Below are 18,430 nucleotides of genomic sequence, written 5' to 3' on the forward strand. Positions count from 1 at the left end.
ACACGCCGAATCGTAGAATTGCGTGACGAAATTTAACGCGACAGCAACTCCACTCACATTTATTCGCAGCTTTTATTTACATTTCTCATCGGTTTAAACCGTTTTGTTGCTTCTATCGCCAGGTGAACGACGAATTCATCGAAGCCAATGTTTTCTTTTTCTTTTTAAAAATGACCTGTGCCACACCAGACCACCACGGAAAATGGCGACTGTGAAGTAGATGGAAGACGAAAGTCAGAAATGATCAAATGCACGATATTCCTCGTTTCCAGTTTACATCCACAACGTTGAGGGGTAATGTGTGCTTGCTTTTTTCCTTTCCTAATATGTCATTGTTGTCCGCGTCGACCGTGGTGAGCAGTGTTTTGTCATTAGCCAAGGTTTAGCCTAGGTAATGAGGTTTTTTGGGAGGGGGGTCTAGAGCAGCCTTGTTGGAACTGGTCTGCAGCTCATGCCAAGCAGCATCCAACAATGCGGGCTAATATTCGTGCTAAATATGACATGTTTTCTAAAACGCAAAACAAAACAATGCGAATTAGCTTAGCTGCTCTGGAAACGTATCCCAACTACAATGTGAGCCGGTGTACATGTATAAACTACTGTGACGCAAGTTTCAGTTTTACACAAAATTCAGAGGCGTCTAGCGAAATAAATTATGATTTGTCCCTTCACAATTTTTTTCTGGAGCTTGTGAACCTGATTGTTGTGGCTCACTCAATTGTTATGACATATTTATTGCCCTTCAGTTCCAACACTTATCTGGCACCGACCTTGTGTTCTCTCGAAAAGGGTTATAATTACAGTAAATATTCGTTCCATGGAAAATGTATGCTTTATTAGTTTATAGACTAGATTAGAAAACAAACAAAACAGCTGATAGTGGACCAGTAATTCTCGAATAACCTGATTTTATCTCTATTTCTGGCTAGAAACAAATGTAGTACAAAAAAATGGTTGTAAACAAAACAATGAAACGTTCATTTAAATCAGTGCATTCCGACCTTTATGAAGCCAAGACAAGAGTTAGGGTTATTGGGGGGGGGGGGGGATAGGGGGGGTTATCAAAGGACACCACAAACTAAAATGTCACAAAGGCTGCGATGACATTACAATATATGATGTATGATGCCCAGTTATGATTTTTTGTTAAATCGGATCTTTTTCTGCAGCCGTTCATGTTACAATACAAGTGCTACTTTTAATGTGAACCAAATGCATCCGTGAAGTGACATGCATGCGCACAAATCACATCAAATCTCAGCATGGGCACAACAACGTCATGCAGCACAGTGTGTTTACAGAAGTAAATATGGCCCCTCGTAAGTCTGAGTCCTGACCCATTTGTGGCAATTTCAATGATTTTGTGCTTAAACTGATCAGCCCCTCCATATATTATCGGTCATAATGCGTCTTCTTTTCATGACTGTTTTCTTCCCCTTTGTCCGTTATTGCTTTTTGCGGTTGTCGTGTTTGTCGTAAACAATTGTTACATTTGTCGCATTTTGATGACGTATGAGTGTCCAAACTGCAGTTGTGTCGGTTACATACCCAATTTATATCTACATATGAAAGAGACCTGGGTTGGATTTAGAGACAATCGGGATTGAACTTTTCATATTAAAGGTGCTTTGTGGAGTTTCGTCACTTGTTTTACTTGCGACTGCCACCTCTGGCCTAAAACATAACTGCAACCTGGCTGCAAGTACGTGCGCTTGAATGAACTCTTTGTTTATTTTAGTTGTCTTGACGTCTGAGCTGGCGTGTGGGCTGTGCTCGAAGCCAGCCTCTTGTTTTTTCCCCCAGTTTCCATCTCAATTGTGTTTTAAGCTAACACCAAATATCCGCGGGGACGGGCATGACATCACCCTCCACCACTCCACCCCTCCCCACCCCCAAGAAACTGTGGAATGTTCATACGTCAGATTGGGCCCAAAAAATCGGAATTGACTTGCAGCACTGGGCTCGAGACTAAGACCAATATGCTAAACCTTGCCAGCAAGCTGAATTCTCGCGGTAATATGTTCACACATTCACAGATACTACGAGAATACATCTTGTACCGCTCCCGCTGATACATTTGCAACCAACCTTTTTTAGGTTGGACCAATCAGGCGTTGTTTAGGGCGGGACGAAACCAAGAAGCGGCAAAGGCGGGGTGGGCAAACAAACCTAACAGATTGATGGACGTTGAAATTAATACTACTCACCGTTTCCTTGTTGAATGTTGAACAGCGACAGACGCTTCGTGCATTTTTTTTTTCTGCCTAAGACGAGACCGAAGATGACATTTTCATCAGTTACCATGATTGGTCTAAACAAATGTGCCGCATCGTCCAATCAGCTCGAAGTATTGTACAGAAAGTCCCTCCTCTCCCGAACGGATCTGCCGAGGGAAGTTCCAGATTTTTAATGTGAAGAACTCCCTTGGGTGAATCACAATTATCAATCTGGTTTATGCTTGCAAAAACTGTTCAATATGTGCTCGTAAAAATGTAATCCGGTCGCACTAGCATGAGTTTTAGTGCTCCCTCTGCAGTCTGTTTAAAACATGATTGAAAATCGCCGTCTTCTTCTGTTGCACGCTCCCGTGGAAATGAGAGAGCACCGACTGAATCAGGTTTTCGTTTGTCGATCCGGGTCAGTGCAGAGTGACTTGTCTTAGTCTGTGTATTTTTCTTTGCATCATAAAGCACTCGCCGAAAATATGGGAATCAGTCAACGAGGTGGCCAACGGAGAGACGGAAGTGCCCACCTCTGTTGCTGAGAGGCTGAAATCAGGATTTGGACAATTTTAATTTAAACACCAGCTCTAAACGGTTATTCAATTATTTAATTGGTTGTCGAATAATCTGACATCTGACAATTGACATCTCTCCAGGTGATGACCAGTTTTAGCAGTTACTGAAATCTCGCCTTTTTAAAATCGTGGTAAATGGTCAAATCGGTAATAGGCCCATGCCCACCAAGGTGTGATGTGCTTAGGGGCAGTTTTTAGTACGAATTATATCTGATTTGTCTATGGGATAGTATCGCTTTTGATGTGATTGAGAAAAGTCTTATTTACTTTCCTTAGGTCATGGCAGCTGAAATGTCATGTCTGGCTGGTGTCGATGGAGATGACAAAGATGCCGATCCGGACATCAGTGCCCTCATCCTTCTGCAAGAACCAGTGAAAATGACAGAAGAATCAACCCCTTGCAATGATTCTTTTTTCAAACATTCCCAAAAGCAATCCAGTGTCCTGGATGTTCTGTCGAACGTTGATATGTTGTCTCCAGTTGGCTTGGGAAATGGAGTTTGTCTGCACGAAACGACGCAGGAAGATGAACTCAACAGTATAACGACAGAGAAAGATGAGGAAAAAAGCATAACTCAGTTAAAAACGGTGCAAGAAATTGATACTTACGGAATTTGGGGGGTTGATGTCGAATCACCTGAGAGATCATCAGATGACTTAAGTAGTACCAGTGACCTCAAGTGGGACACCCATAGAGAGTTTATGCACTTTGTGTGGGAGAATCACGATGATTCCTCTGGTGACACGCTTAAAAAGGAAGCGCATGCTCTAAAAAGCCAGAGCAGAAGAAAACGGAAAATGGACATGGTTACGATGGTGGATCCCTCAGAGGACCTAACCCCTGATTTAACTCGCATGTTATCGGAGAATTTTTCTGATAAAGAAGACCGCGTAGACTCCATTTCTCCCAATGTCAGACAGTCAAAGACGTCCTCCAAGTTGCAGACATCCCAAGTGGAGAATGTTCCCAATTATCCCAATGGAACCATGAAGGCCATCAAGCAAGTTCTTTGCACTTCACCTGGGAAGCGTTCGCATGAGGACACCCAAAGTCGTGACCTTTCATCCTTTAAGGAGAGGCTCGCGTTAAATTCCCATTCCGAAGAGAAAGCGTCGAGTTACTCGTGCGTGAAATGTAAACTTGTTTTCAAGAAGGACCGCTATTTGCAACGCCATATGAAAAGTCACGAAGACCCCCCGCCAAACAATCCGCTGAATAATCCGCCAAAGATGTTTATCTGCAGAGAATGCGGAGAGTCCTTCAGACAAAGTAGTGTCCTTATTGAGCACATGAACACGCACCATGAAAAAAGATCCACACTACCTGACAAACTGAAAAAATGGGCTGTAGATAATAACGAGGATAACCACGCAAAGCTTTTCTGCCCGCAGTGCCCGTTCGGAACAAGCTGCCCCAACACGTTTGTTCAACATGCAAAAACCCACGCAAAAGAAAAGAAAAACTTTAAATGTGACAAATGCAACTTCAGGACGGTGAGTTGGCACGATCTTCGGGGACATATCATACTGCACACTGAATACGCCGTTAGGAAACCAACCAGGGGCAAGCAATATGATGCATTCTCTTGTAACATTTGTAATTATAAAGCTTTCAGCAAAAGTATTTTTAAAAATCACCTTTGGCGCCGCCACCAGCTCGATTTGGAGGAATACGAAGTGGAGCAGTTTGGCAAGATGGACACAAAACCATCCGAAGAGCGTCACTTTGCCCCTTCCACACCCGAAGACGACGCAGAGTTCACGTCAAAGATCATGATCAAGAATGAGGTCTCTCCCAAAAAGGTTTCTCCCTCACAGTCAAACGTCATTTCAGATTTATTCCGAAGTAATGAGATCAAGAGAGGTTTCAAGTCCCAAGTCACTGAATCCAAATTGGACAAATCCATTAATGTTCTGCTATCTCGACAAAAACATGGAAATCATATTGCAGGACAGAGGAAATCTGCTCACGGTTCCACTAATGGGAATACAAATTCTGAACAGGGAGCAGCAACACCAGATAGGAAAGATATGACGCTATCTCCAAATGGCCTCACAGGATCATCCTATGACGCCGCCAGAGTTGCTAACAGGGGCAGTTTGCCCCACTGCACCCCATATCAATCACCCGTCAAGAAGCCTCCATCCAAAAGAAAGATGTCAACGCCATACCGCAACATGTCTGACCAAGAGAGATGCTTTGTCTCGCCAAAACCTTTGCCGAGCCCCAACAGACCTAACCAAGCAAACCCGGAAGACAAAAAAGACATTCCCCTCTTTAAAGATGAAGATGATCTTGACAATGGCGTGAAGCAAGAAAATCATGATATCATTTATACGTATAGCAGAAGAATGTCAATACGTGGTGCTCTGCAGGCATCCAAGAGGCTCTTTGAGGAAAGCAAGAACGCAGAGCTGGACCACGACGAGCCCACAATAAAAGAAGAATGCATCGAAACCGAAGTGTTCCAACAAGGCTTCGATTTGCACCCGATGCCGTTGATGGAGTCTTTGGCAGGCGAAATGCCAAAGTTGGACTTGGACTGCAAGAACTGTCCGTACTGCCCGGCAATCTTCCAGTCGGGAGTGGGCTTGTCCAATCACGTGAGAGGACATCTTCACAGGGTCGGACTGACCTACACGGCACGCCATGTCCTGACTCCTGAGCAAGTGGCTTGTGAAGACAGGCCCAAAATCCGACGGAAGATCGCAGCATTCCGCAAAATGAAAAAAGGTATTACTCATTTATTATTTAAGGGAAAGTCAACCCTAAAAAATATATATTTACAATCATATGCTGTATAAATCTTTTCAAAATGTTGTATTTGCTCCCACTAAACACGGCATTCTGATTAATATTGTGTTGTTGAATATGTTAACTCATTCACTGCCATTGACGGCTAAAAACGTCAAAAATTCATTTGAACTATTTCTATTAGTTAAACATTTTTTCCCTCTTTTGTTAACACGAGTATGAAAAGCTAGATTTTTTTCTTGTATATTTTGAACAGATATGAAATGTGTGATTAATCTTGAGTTAACTAGTAAAGTCATGCGATTAATTACGATTTAAATTTTAATCACCTGACGCCCTTAAATTTTAATAATCTTTTCTTTTCTTTTTATTCATTTACTGCGATTGACGGCTATAAACGTCAAAAATTCATTTGAACTATTTCTATTAGTTTAACATTTTTTTCCACTTTTGTGAACAATAGTATGAAAACCTAGAATTGTTTTCATTGCACATTTAGAACAGATACCAAATTTGCAATTAATCGTGAGTTAACTAGTGAAGTCATACGATTAATTACAATTACAAATCTTAATTGCCTGCCGCCCCTAATTTTTAATAATCCTTTTTTTCATTTTTATGAATTTATGGCAGTGAATGAGTTAAGCAGCAGCATCCACCCAAATGTTCTCCATCTCAGTGGGCGGCCATTTTGTCACTTGCTGTCTACAGAAAATGACATCAGAGTTGCTCAGGTAAGAACCAACGGCTCAGCTTCAGAAAACAGGTGAGCCGTGTTTAGTTGCTGCCTGAACCCTGAGCAACTCTGATGTCATTTTCACTCGAAACCAAGTGGCAAAATTGCCGCCACCCTGGGCTGCATATAGCAAATTATTGTAAAGAAGATTTTTGGTTTGACTTTCCCTTTAAAATCCCAGTAAAGCAAAACTGTCGTCGGAATTTGACACAATACAGACAAGAATGTTAACAACCCAGCCAAACAAAAAAAGTAAAGTTTATGAAATGTGGCTTCAAAAATGATAAAAATTCAAGTCCTTGTATCTGCTGAAGAAGCCACCACTACGACCTGAAAAATGGGTGCTTGTTTGTCTATCATTTTAAATTATGGCTACATGTTGGAGCCACTGGATTTTAACTGAGTCCTTGTATGGCTTTTCCATACCATGACAACCAGCCAACTTGCTTATTTACTACATAATTGTGTACTGTTTGTAGAGCATCAACAAAAGTATTTTCAAGCATTTTGGCTAAAGTGTCGCAATTTTTGCCATGCCCCAAGGAAGAAGATTTGTGTGTGATTTGAATCTAAAAAAATGTATTTGTTAATAAACGAGCAGAACTTGATTTTCAGTAGCAAAGTAGCTCTTTTTAAAACATGCAATACATAAAATTATAAGACTGTCAATACATTAGTTGGAACATTTTAAAAATTACTTGAATGATGAGCCCCAGATGCACGGCAGTATTTTGACAAGTACGTGAACGACAAAAAAGTTGTGTAGTTTGAGCTCGACTTAACCCGTTAAGGCCTAAAGCGCCTGCGCCAAAACATGCCTCTAAAACCTGAAGTTTTCCTGGAAACTCAACATTATTGTCAATGCCTACTAAATAATTAATATCTCATCAAAGCAGATAAAAACATAATTCCAAAAGCATTTCAGAGCTTGCACATGTGACATTCACACAAACCTAAGTTTATTATAAACCTACAATATTTTTTTAAATCAACAAACACCTGTGTCTGCGGGTATATTTACCTTCAACACTGGAGCGCAGTTGTAAAAACCTCGGTGAATTGAGTGACAATTATTCGTCGTCCATTTTTGTTACAAAGCCGTCAAAATTTTCAATATCCTCATTGTCTACAGACATATTTCTTAACAATATGTCACTGTCGACTGGTTACACTGATTCAAAGTCCTCCCTCGCCGTCGTCAATTGCCGTCATTTATTTCAAAACAAAATGACGTATCCGCTCTCTCGGCTTTAAAGGGTAGAAGAGCGCTCAAGGGTAGAAACGCGATAATGCGCTCCCGGCCTTAATGTTTTAAAGCAGCCATGTCAGCCTGTGGTTGTCAATTGTCGGACTTATTTATTTTAACTCATTCACTGCCATTGACGGCTATAGACATCAAAAAATAATTTGAACTATTTCTATTAGTTTAACATTTTTTTCCACTTTTGTTAACAAAACCGAGAAAAAAATTATTGTACATTTAGAACAGATATAACATTTTTGATTAATTGTGAGTCAACTAGTGAAGTCATGCGATTCATTACGGAAAAATGTAATCCCCTGACGCTCCTAATTCTTAATAATCTTTTTCTTTCTTTTTTTAAATTTAAATTTAATTTTTTTTTAATTTTTAATAATCTGTTCTTTTTTTTTTTAAAGAAACAAATATTCAAATTCCAAGTAAAGCAAAAGAATGAAAGGGGACAGAAAGAAGTAAAACTTGTTTTTTCAGCCCCTGATCAAAAAATAAATAAAAAAACATGATTAATCACAAATTTTATATCTGTTCTAAATGTACAATAAACATTTTTTCCCTAGGTTTTCATACTCTAGTTAACAAAAGTGTGGGAAAATGTTAAACTAATAGAAATAGTTCAAATTAACTTTTGACGTCTCTAGCCGTCAATGGCAGTCAATGAGTTAATAGCCCTCCTAGCTCTTCCCGAAATCCTAGTCTAGCCTCTCAAGCTGGACTCTTTCACCTTAATCTGTGGGATGTGCTCGCATTTATGGCTGACAACGAGGCGCTCTACTATTGGAAGATTTAGGCATACATAACTAGCCTGCTAACGACATGTTGTAATTGCACTGAATAGTGAAAGCTGTATCTCAATGTCCTCAGTATTTGAAGATTGATAAAAATGTGAATTTATGAAAACATGCAAACGTGTGTAAAGCATTTAGAAAGAAATCTCTGAATGTACATGACAGGATCGTTAATGGTCATCGTTTGTTGTCTTGCAGCGTTTGAGTTGCCGCCCGATTCTGAGGAGGCCGATATCCACTCCTGTCCATTATGTGGGGACATGTTTGATAATAGGAAAGGACAGTCCAACCACGTACGTGGCCACCTCAAAAAGATCGGCCGAGCCCATTTATCAAAGAACAAATCCCCGTTAGCTGTACTCAAGGAGTTGATGCGCAACAAAAAGGAGTACTTGAGGGCCGTTCACATTCTAGGAAAGAGACAAAATCATTTCCATTATGGAGCTCATCAATTCATGTCATCCTCCTATGGATTCCCCCAAGATGACTCCGACTCAAGTGCGTGGGCTGATGTGAAACCACCCATGCCTCCATTTTCAGCGTTGGAAACGGACTCTGACAGAAAGCAACCATTGACGAAGTTAGAGGAACACCATTCACTCACGGACACGGCCGCATTAATAGGAATTCTGAAGAAGAGGAAGTGCCAAGAAGACAACAAGCCCAAGGGATTGTCGCCCATATCCAGGTACTCGGGTGCAGTTTCCTTAAATGAACCGAGTTCAGGACCAAGAGTCACGTCTTCACTGCCAATCCCAATAGCAGGTGAGTCGCCTTGGAAATGAAGTTCCTCGTTGCCTGTACATCCAGAAGCCACACTTTCACATCACATCGAGGTTTTTAGTGCTCATTGTAACTCCAGAGAAAAATACTCCCGTTCTACTTAAACTGACACTTGACTCATTTTCAGCAGTAAAAAGTTAATTTTGTCCGGGATGAATTTGATAACTTCATTTTTTTTTTTTACACATAGAAAACAAATGTTTCCAGTTGCTGTCAACTGGAGACAACATCACATGTGCAGAGGAAGTAGGTAACGACCAATCACGGCTCACCTGTTTTCTGAGCCATGATTGGTCGTTACCCGTTTCCTCAGCACAGGTGATGTCATTAAGTCGAGAACAAGTGGCAAATTTAGTTTTGTTAGAGTTTTTTTTTTTTTTGCCTTGACTTGTGTGCAATAACTTCAGTTATGAGTATGCTTCGGAGATTCCACCCTTCAGTAAAGTGAAAAGCAGTTATAATAGAACTTAAAGGGAAAAAAAAGTAATGGAGACATCAAAACAGTGTTTTAGCTATGCTAACGTTGCAAACAAACAAATGGTGAATTAGCTAATGATAAGGAGTGGGGAAAAAAATACATATCAGATCTGTTTTCAAAATGGGGTAAAAGTAAACGCTGGAAAGATGGTCAAGTACAGACACCTGAAAAAGTACAGTTATAAAGTCTTTGCAATTTGTTACTTTCTACCCCCTCCTTCAATTATTACTGATCAGCATATTTTCTAAGTGACATTGAGCGGTTTGTATTTTGCAAGAGTGAATTGTGCCGGTTTAGCTGTTTTTTTGTGATTGCTGAATGTTCCTTTTCCAGAGAAAGGCGAATTCAACCAGAAGGTGTGCGCGCACTGCCAGGCAACTTTCCACAGTGGCGTTAGCCTGTCCAACCACCTGCGGGCATGTGCAAAACGGAGAAGAGCGGCCTTGCTTGAGGGAACCGGTAAGCGCCCCATTGAAGGAAAATAAATAAAAATCACTTACTTTGTATTTGCTATAGAGAACTTGTGTTTTTTTTAAGAAAGAGCAAACGATGAACAACAGCTTAAAATAATAAACAAAGGGAGGAAAAATGTGAAAACTTAAAAGTGTGTCGTGTTGCTGGTATTGGCACCCTTTTTTGTAAATCAGTATGGAAACACATTGTGACTCACCTTTTGGTAAATCACAAATGAGATAAATTAACCAATCAACGATGACTTTCGTCTTTTAAAAAGCTCAATGTAGCAATTTGATGAAAAAATATATTTACAATAGTCTTTTTATTTGACTCAAACATCTTGTAATTAGCAGACTAACACCTTAGTTGTTCACAATGGGTACTCCTGCAAGCCTCTGGCCAATAGTTTTCAGACTGGATTCGGGTTCGAATTACATTTTTCGGCCACATTCGAAATTTTATTTCCTGGGTTGAGCAGCATTCAATTACTTGGGACAACCATTTAATAGACCATGATGATATAAATTTGGTACATTTCCAGGTATTCCTGAAGACACTTGAAAAATGAAAGGGTGCCAATAACGGTGAACAGGACTGTTTGTAACTATTTTTATATGTATTCGTATTTTATCCCCTGATGGTAGTGATATCAGTAATTGACAGAATATCAATTTAAAGGGATACTTGACTCATTGAGACATTTTCAGCAGTAAAAAATAAATAAAATCACCCAGATTAATTTGATAACTTCTGTAAAATTAATACCTTTAAAAACACATTTTCCCACTTGCTGTCGACTGAAGATGACATCACCTGTGCTGAGGAAATAGGTAACAACCAATCATGGCTCAGTTTACTGATCAACCACAGACAACAGGTGAGCCATGATTGGTTGTTACCTATTTCCTCAGCACAGGTGATGTCATCTTCAGTCGACAGCAAGTGGCAAATTAGACCCTGTTTACACGTAGACCGATTTTTTGCAAACGGGAGATATTTTTCTGCGTTTTGCCCTAAACGTCCCCGGGGATGTTTTTTTTTCATAAAAAATGACAGTTTCCCAAAACTCTGACCCAAGTGGAGATTTGCGGATTTCTCCGGATCCGCATGTGCCTGGCATTGCTCTACACACATATCTCAAGATTAAAAAACAAAAACAAAAAAAAACAAAAGTCTATCAGTATTTGGCTAACTACTGCCACCTAGAGGCTTGGTATGCATCTAAATGAGCACTTCTCCGTTCATGTGGATGTGTTTTCTTAAACAACAGAGGCAGAGTGGGTGGAGTTTTTTATTATTATTTTTTTTTTTACATGGGGAGGGAAGAAAAAAGTAAAAAAAAAAAATACCCGGCTGAGTTTGGACAAGGCCTCAGCCAAAAATACTGAAGTTATCACATTATAGACAAAATATGATCTTCTTACTGTTGAAAATGGCTCAATGATTCAAGCATCCCTTTAAATTAATGAAAGTTTATGCATTAAAAAATTAAAAAGATGGCAATGTGGTTGAAATCATGACATGAAGAATTGGTAACATTTGCAGGCAAAATGGAAACTTAAATACAAAGTTGGTGGGTGTGTGTAGCAAATGTGCGGGTTGAGTTATATTTAGTAATAAAAGTAGAGCTACTCACACTTGGATGAAGTCTCGCGTCAAGTGACATCATGGAGGATGATGGCTTGAGATCCAAGTTTCGAGGCATTATTTTAATTTAGTTGCATTAAAAGGCAGTTTGAAAAAATAAAATGTAAATGTTAGCCTTGGTAGACCATTTTTGACATTTCTAATGTGAAACGCTTTCTTCCAGAGTTTGATTGTAAAACGAGGAGGCAGCGTTTAAGGCCCAGCTCAAAGAAGAAGGTGCTTCCGTTAACACAAACTCCAGAGGAAACGTACAGACTTACATGCAGGTAAATGCATTTATTATTCAAGATGCTTTTGTGTGTCTTCATGGGGGCCAGGACAAGGACGGCAAGCTTTTTTTAAATTTAATTTTTATTTATTTTATTTTTATAAAGAGCTCAGTATTGTTCATTCGGAAATGTCATCATCATTGCTCTTTATTTTTATTTTTTTACATATATAAATATATTATATATATATTTTTTTGTATGAGTATGTGTATGTGCGTGCGTGCGTGCGTGTATTTGTCAGCTCACCAAAAACCTATTAGAAAAAATCCCATACCATTCACCTAAACCAAACACCGCCGTCAGGAGACCCGAGGGGACCAAAGAAAACCAAGGTGAAATCCAGCACCGACCAGACACCACCCACCGGGCCACCCACCAGAATTCTTCCCCAACCCAAGAAACATCTAAATTCCAACAAATCCAAAAAAAAAAAAAAAATATCAGGGAAACCTCAAGAGACCGAAGGAGAGACTTTTTGTGTTCAAGGACCACATTCGATTTTTAAAGACGGGATAGGCCATTTTCGGAGCTCAAGTATAGTTTTATAAATCATTAAAATCGTGGATGTAAAGTATGTAAAAAGTTATTTTCTGAATACAGTAATAATAATTTATCGTTTAATTTTTATTATGATTGGTCTAGCAATGGCTAATCAAGCCAATGATTCAATAAATCACAATCTAAATACAATTTAGCAATAAAATAGCAATCCAAAAAAGCCAATTATACAAAGTACAAATGTATTTTTATTTATTTTTTGGTGTAAAAGTCAATTCTGAAAATAATCCATAATTTAATTACTAATATTTTTGTATTATGTAAAAAAAAATTACACTATGTAAAATCAATAACTAAGAAAATATCCAAAAAAATCATGTGTAAAACAATTATTTTAATGATCCATGTTTCTTTTATAATTCACATTTACATGTAATTTTGTCATAAATTTGCTGATTATTTAATAAAATATAGAAAATCACTTTTACTAATATTCTTATTTTATGTAAAATGGTTAAAACTGCCCAATGCCGGAATTGAATTTTGGAATAAAAAGGCTATTTTGAAGATGTTTCTGGGCAAATTGCTACATTGAGCAGCTTTAAATTAAATGTTTTTAGTATCGTTTATGTATAGTTTACAATTTTATAAACTAGTGTTAATAACAACTGCCTAATTGCTTAATTTTTTCTCTCAAAATATAATCCATGTTCAATTTTAAATATAATTAATGTAATTCTAATTAACTCATTGAATAACCCATGCTGAATTAAAAAAAAATATTTAATTGATTTAATTCTAACTCATTGACTTAAAAAAAAATTAAATGTACAATTTTGTTAATTTAAATAATTTTCAAATTGAGCTTGTAGCACTTGTGTGACGTGATGCATTCTGTGATCATGACGTATCTGATCCACCGATGAAAGGAGACTTTGAATCTCTCCTCCATCTATAACCACTTAAGTGTAATAGAATGACATAAAACATTTTTAATGTTTTATGTCGTGTTCTGTAAGCACTTTGATATAGTTACAACTGTTGTGAAAGCGCTATATAAATAATGCTGAGTTAGGTATATGTTATTATTTATAAAATAAAAAAAAGCCACACCGCCTACTGCCCGAAGCCAGCTGGGATAGGCTCCAGCACCCCTTGTGAGGACTAAGCGCGGTTAAGAAAATGGATGGATGGATTATAATTTGTAATTAGATATGATAAATAAATACATTGAAGTAACCACATTTTAGAAAGTATTTGTAGTAAGAGTTGCAATTGACCATGTAAACAGGTGTGGTGGGCCTGCTTTAATGAAAAAGAACAGAGTTTTTTTTGCATGGAGCTGCAGCTGTTTTTTTGTTTTTGTTTTGTGATTCCAGGTTCTGCGACCTGGTGTTCCAGGGTCCCTTGTCTGTCCAGGAGGACTGGGTCAAGCATTTACAGAGACACATTATGAACACCGGAGTTCCCCACACCGGGCTGGCCATGGTGGAGGTCACTTCGCTACCTGCCGCCGACTCGGCGTTTTGCGTCAAGACGGACCCGGAGAGTTCGCAAACGACCGTCGCACATGACGCATCTTGAAGACAACAGGCACCTTTTTTTAATGTTAGATTTTCACTAGACTGTATGTTTATGTAAATTTTTCCACTTTTTTTTTTTTTTTAGTCCAACAAGTACTCTTCTTCTTAAAGAACGTCAATGAAGCCGTTTTTGGATATTGCCCTTTTTCAGTTTTGACATCTTCCACCATTTTGGAGTACACTTCCAAACGGGGCAGTTTTGTTTCATGCAGTACGTGTCTTTTCAAGACAACTTTTACCTCAACCTTTTTTTCAGAATTTGGGAGCACCTCTACTGTATGAATTTATAAAATACGAAGAGAAAAAAAGTTTTTCTACTCCATCATTAAAACCCAGTGGCACCTTTTATGGCACGGAATCGAAGAATTTCATGTAAGCAATTTAAAAAAAAAGACAAACAAAATGCACATTTATTTGAACTTTATTAAAATTTTATTTCAGTGACTTTGTTTCTAATCAAACAAATTCAATTTCTTAAGAAAAAAAAAAGCCCTAACACATCCAATGTTTTTCACGCACTTCACACATCATCTACGATATTTAATAATGAAATCTACAGTTTCTAAGTAATTTAATTGTACTATATCACAAATACAAAAGGCTTAAAACATTTGTGTTCTAAATAAAAGGAAAAAAATGCACAAGTTCACTTTGCGTTGTTGTTGTTTTTTCCTCCTAAGAGTTGTCTCGGCCAGAAACTGATGAACACAAAAATAAATCTTTCACTTGACCTCTACTGCTCTGAGTGTGTGCAAAGAATGGACTTGTGTGTGGTTATGATGGTAGGGAGGAAGTTTGATAGCACCAGCTGTGTTTCCGCTTTCGAGGTCAGTTTTCATTCAAACTGGCTGAAACCCTGACACACACAAAGAGATGAATTAAGTTGGTCCGAAAATTGCACTACTAAATCAAGTGTGTGCACATCAATGGATTTCAAAGTATTGGATTATCAAGAATATTCAGTTTAAGTATTTCTATTAGTTTTCCACTTTTGTTAATAAGAGTATGAAAACCTAAAAAAATAATAATAATATTGTACATTTAGAACAGATATAAAATTTGTAATTAATCATGAGTTAATTATTAAAGTCAAAATTTTATTTTTCTGATGCGATTAAAAAAAAGATAAAAAATTTGGGGCGTCAGGCGATTAAAATTGTAATTGTAATTAATCGCATGACTACTAGTTTACTCATGATTAATCTTATATCTGTTCTAAATGTACAATAAAAAAATTCTAGATTTTCACACTTCACAAAAGTGGAAAAAAAAAAGTTTAACTAATAGAAATAATTAAAATGAATTTTTGACGTCTATAGCCGTCAATGGCAGTGAATGAGCTAGTAGGGCATGTAGTGAGTGCATTAGATGACTGTGCTACCAGTAAACTAGGTGGTACCTTTGTCATGACACTATTGGTACTAGTAGCACACAGATTTAAACTAGTGAACTGTATTATGTTAAATTTGTTAGTATGCTATTTGTTGTCACTAGTAAGACGACTGTTTTAGTGTGGGGGGGGGGGGGGGGATTCCGCTGATGTATGACATTTTTGCACGCTAGTAGAACGACACTGGCATACTAGTAGGACAGTTACATGTTACTAGTGTGCGCATTAGTTGATAACTGCATGCTACTACTGCTGCTAGTAAAGTACGAGATGTGAACTAGGAAGAAATGTGTCATTCCACTATGGGTACTAGTAGCATGCAGTCAACTCTTGTATAAAATACCTTCATGAAATTCTCAAACTGAGGTTGCAACTCTTTCATGATGGTATCTGCTTTGGCAAGTGAAGTGCGTCGCCGTTGTGCTTTAAAGTCCTTGAAGAAATCGGCAAAATGGCCAGCAGCACGTTGTGAGCAACATTTCACATTGGGCAATCAGGCGTGCAGATGAAGACAGACGTGGCTTACTTTGGTGTTGAAGAGGTGTTGGGCTGACTCGTTGTGTTTGTGCACGGCCGCCGCCGCCGTGGACACTAGCACCTGGCACGCCGCGCAGTGGAACAACGACACTTTAGTCATGTGGTCGTTTTCCTGCAGAGCTGACCACAGAAAAGACAAAACACCGTTTGGGAATGACTTGTGACTGCGAGTGGACATTTATTTGCCCATAGGATGTCACGCGTTATTTAGGCTAGTATGCTAGCTATTGATGAGCCACATGAGAAGGTGGTTTGTGTTGTGAAAAAAAAATAAAAAAATCTTAACTTATGAATATACGCAGGTGAGCAATGCTCTCGTGGTTGTACAGTGCCTTGCGAAAGTATTAGCCCTCCTTGAACTTTGTGACCTTTTGCCACATTTCAGGCTTCAAACATAGAATTTCATATATTTTCTTTATGAAGAATCAAAAAGTGCGACACAATCGTGAAGTGCAATTAATTTTATAATGGTCTTTTGAAATTTTTTCCCTTTTTTTTTTTAATACAAATAACTGAAAAGTAAGTCGCGCAAAAATAAGTCACCCCCTTTTCTCTCAGTGCAGCCAACTGACTCCAGAAGTTCCTTGATAATTTCTGAATGATCCAATGTTAACCAAAATGACGGATGTATAATCTCAGTATGAATGCACCTGCTCTGTGATGGTCTCACAGGTATGTTTAGTCGGGCCAAAAAGTGAGGTTTTGTGACCATCCATCCTCTGGTAACAATGTTTTGATGATTGTTTTGAGCTCAATGGACATTTTAGAAAAGATTTAGCCCCCGTGTCCCTCACAAAAATCCCACCATATTTTGCTCAAGGGCCAAATTCAAAATGGTGTCCGGCGTCATCTGTACATACAAGTCAACAATGGGGATTCCAAATCTGAGGCCATTTTAATCATAAGACCTCGTTTTGACTTTGAAATTCAAGATGGCTGGCATCCAGTAGAGTGTTTATTTCGGGTTTGTAATTCTTCAGTCAGTCCGGCTATTTCTGAGTGGTTTTGTAACAAGGAGAGGTTCTCTGGAGTAGGTTTTAGCCCACAGCCAGCTAGCCAGCTGGGGGGTGGGAGGTGCGACCCCCTTATGGCCTGAACCATATAGAAAATATAGCTCTCAGGGTCATAGGGACGCACAACCCCCCACCCCCCACCCCCCACGGTAAGGTGATGGTTCCCAGAGATTAATTTTTATTTTTTTTAATGCACGTCAGAAGTGCCACTTGCCGCGTATGTGGGGAGGTAATTTAATTTGTTACTTCCTTTGTAATACCTTTTGTATACAATCACTAATAATGACAACATGGGAAACCAAACAAAACATGTATGAGTCCGAATCACAGCATCGAGAATGCTTTCTTAATCTGAATACTTTCACAAGGCACTTTACAATGCATCATGGGTTTTCATCTATTGCGGGTTCGTTCATAATCCACGTGATAAACAGGTGTACTGTACAATTTGTGTTACTTTTTTGTTTAAGGTTGTTTCATGGAATTTTTCAAATTTCAAATTTCAAATATTGTGCTCCTTGGCTCAATAAAGGTTGGAAAAAAACACTAATTTGAAAGTAAGGGTTGTTAATCCTGCCAAGTTAATAATACCTTGAAGAGTGCTGTGATCAATGGCTCGGCTGCACTTGATGCTTTTATACAGCATGACGTCCTGCAATTTATTTTTTATTTTTTTTTTAAGAAAAGGAAACAGAAACTCATGGGTGAGAACACTGACAGACAACAACCTTCATAACTTGTGTAAGAATGACTGGCAATTTTATTTGATTTTTTTGTGAGTGTAACGTAAAACGATTTGAAGTGTTTGGGATCATAGTGTGTATATTTATTGATGGTTTAATCTATTCATATGATGTTATGTCACTTACTCAGTTTTTCACTTGAAAATTTGCTGTAGAGCTTTTAGTAACACAACTGCATGAAGTAATCCTGATTTTAAAAACAGTAACGGTGCGAATGCGTCTTACCTGCAGGAATGCAATGGTCATATCATCGTAGTTATTCTGCTGCTGGATGTGCTCCATAGTGTCCCAGTGCATTTTGCTTTGCAAATGCTTCTCCAGCGCCTGCCCATTGCTCACTTCAATGTCACACAGGTCGCAGTTGATAGTTATCCTTCAAAAGACAATATTGTCTTATTATTTGTAAAACCACTGTGTCCTGTTGGGAGAAATTTTAGATTGAAGGACAGAGCGAAATGGGCAAATATGAGCATATCCTGGGAGTATTTTTTTTTAGATGTTCTACTTGTAGTTTTAGTGCCGTGTTAACTGTTTATGCTAAAAGTAACAGCTGATTGATTTAGCCGGTTTTAAATCATCACAATAGTGACGCTAATTCCATTCCGTCCACTTCCAACTGCATGCCAACTTGAAGCAAAAACACTTTCGAATCATTCGGGGAAGTCGCTTTCTGCCGAATTCAACGCCGCTAATTTGGGT

General features: G+C 38.6%; 2 protein-coding genes across 3 annotated transcripts in view; one reads left to right on the forward strand and one right to left on the reverse strand.

Annotated features, from left to right (window-relative positions):
* On the forward strand, positions 1–14,697 carry znf644a (zinc finger protein 644a). Its single transcript, XM_086096738.1, has 6 exons — positions 1–294; positions 3,074–5,531; positions 8,533–9,099; positions 9,929–10,054; positions 11,862–11,964; positions 13,845–14,697. Exons 2-6 carry the CDS (start codon positions 3,077–3,079, stop codon positions 14,047–14,049), a joined length of 3,456 nt encoding a protein of 1,151 aa, XP_085952864.1. The 5' UTR covers positions 1–294; positions 3,074–3,076; the 3' UTR covers positions 14,050–14,697.
* Positions 14,454–18,430, reverse strand: part of LOC147181917 (uncharacterized) — a 16,475-nt gene continuing 12,498 nt past the window's right edge. The window contains exons 7-11 of one of the 2 annotated variants that reach the window (XM_086096759.1): positions 17,957–18,104; positions 17,580–17,640; positions 15,965–16,095; positions 15,782–15,871; positions 14,454–14,904 (exon numbers count right to left, since the gene is read on the reverse strand). In XM_086096759.1, coding sequence (XP_085952885.1) covers positions 14,884–14,904; positions 15,782–15,871; positions 15,965–16,095; positions 17,580–17,640; positions 17,957–18,104 — 451 coding nt within the window. In that variant the 3' untranslated portion in view covers positions 14,454–14,883. Of the gene's footprint in view, positions 15,872–15,964; positions 16,096–17,579; positions 17,641–17,956; positions 18,105–18,430 lie in introns of both variants that reach the window. The other variant, XM_086096750.1, reaches the window with a different exon arrangement.

Source organism: Leptonotus elevatus, chromosome 1, assembly GCF_054856555.1.
Source record: "Leptonotus elevatus isolate MCC_2025b chromosome 1, RoL_Lele_1.0, whole genome shotgun sequence".
NCBI classification, from domain to species: Eukaryota; Metazoa; Chordata; class Actinopteri; order Syngnathiformes; family Syngnathidae; genus Leptonotus; species Leptonotus elevatus.

Bases quoted from the DNA above. Each gene is read 5' to 3' on its own strand.
- znf644a (XM_086096738.1), top strand. From the start codon at position 3,077: ATGGCAGCTGAAATGTCATGTCTGGCTGGTGTCGATGGAGATGACAAA. The intron at 5,532-8,532 runs GTATTACTCATT...GTTGTCTTGCAG, and splicing joins ATTCCGCAAAATGAAAAAAG to CGTTTGAGTTGCCGCCCGAT. The intron at 11,965-13,844 runs GTAAATGCATTT...TTGTGATTCCAG, and splicing joins ACGTACAGACTTACATGCAG to GTTCTGCGACCTGGTGTTCC.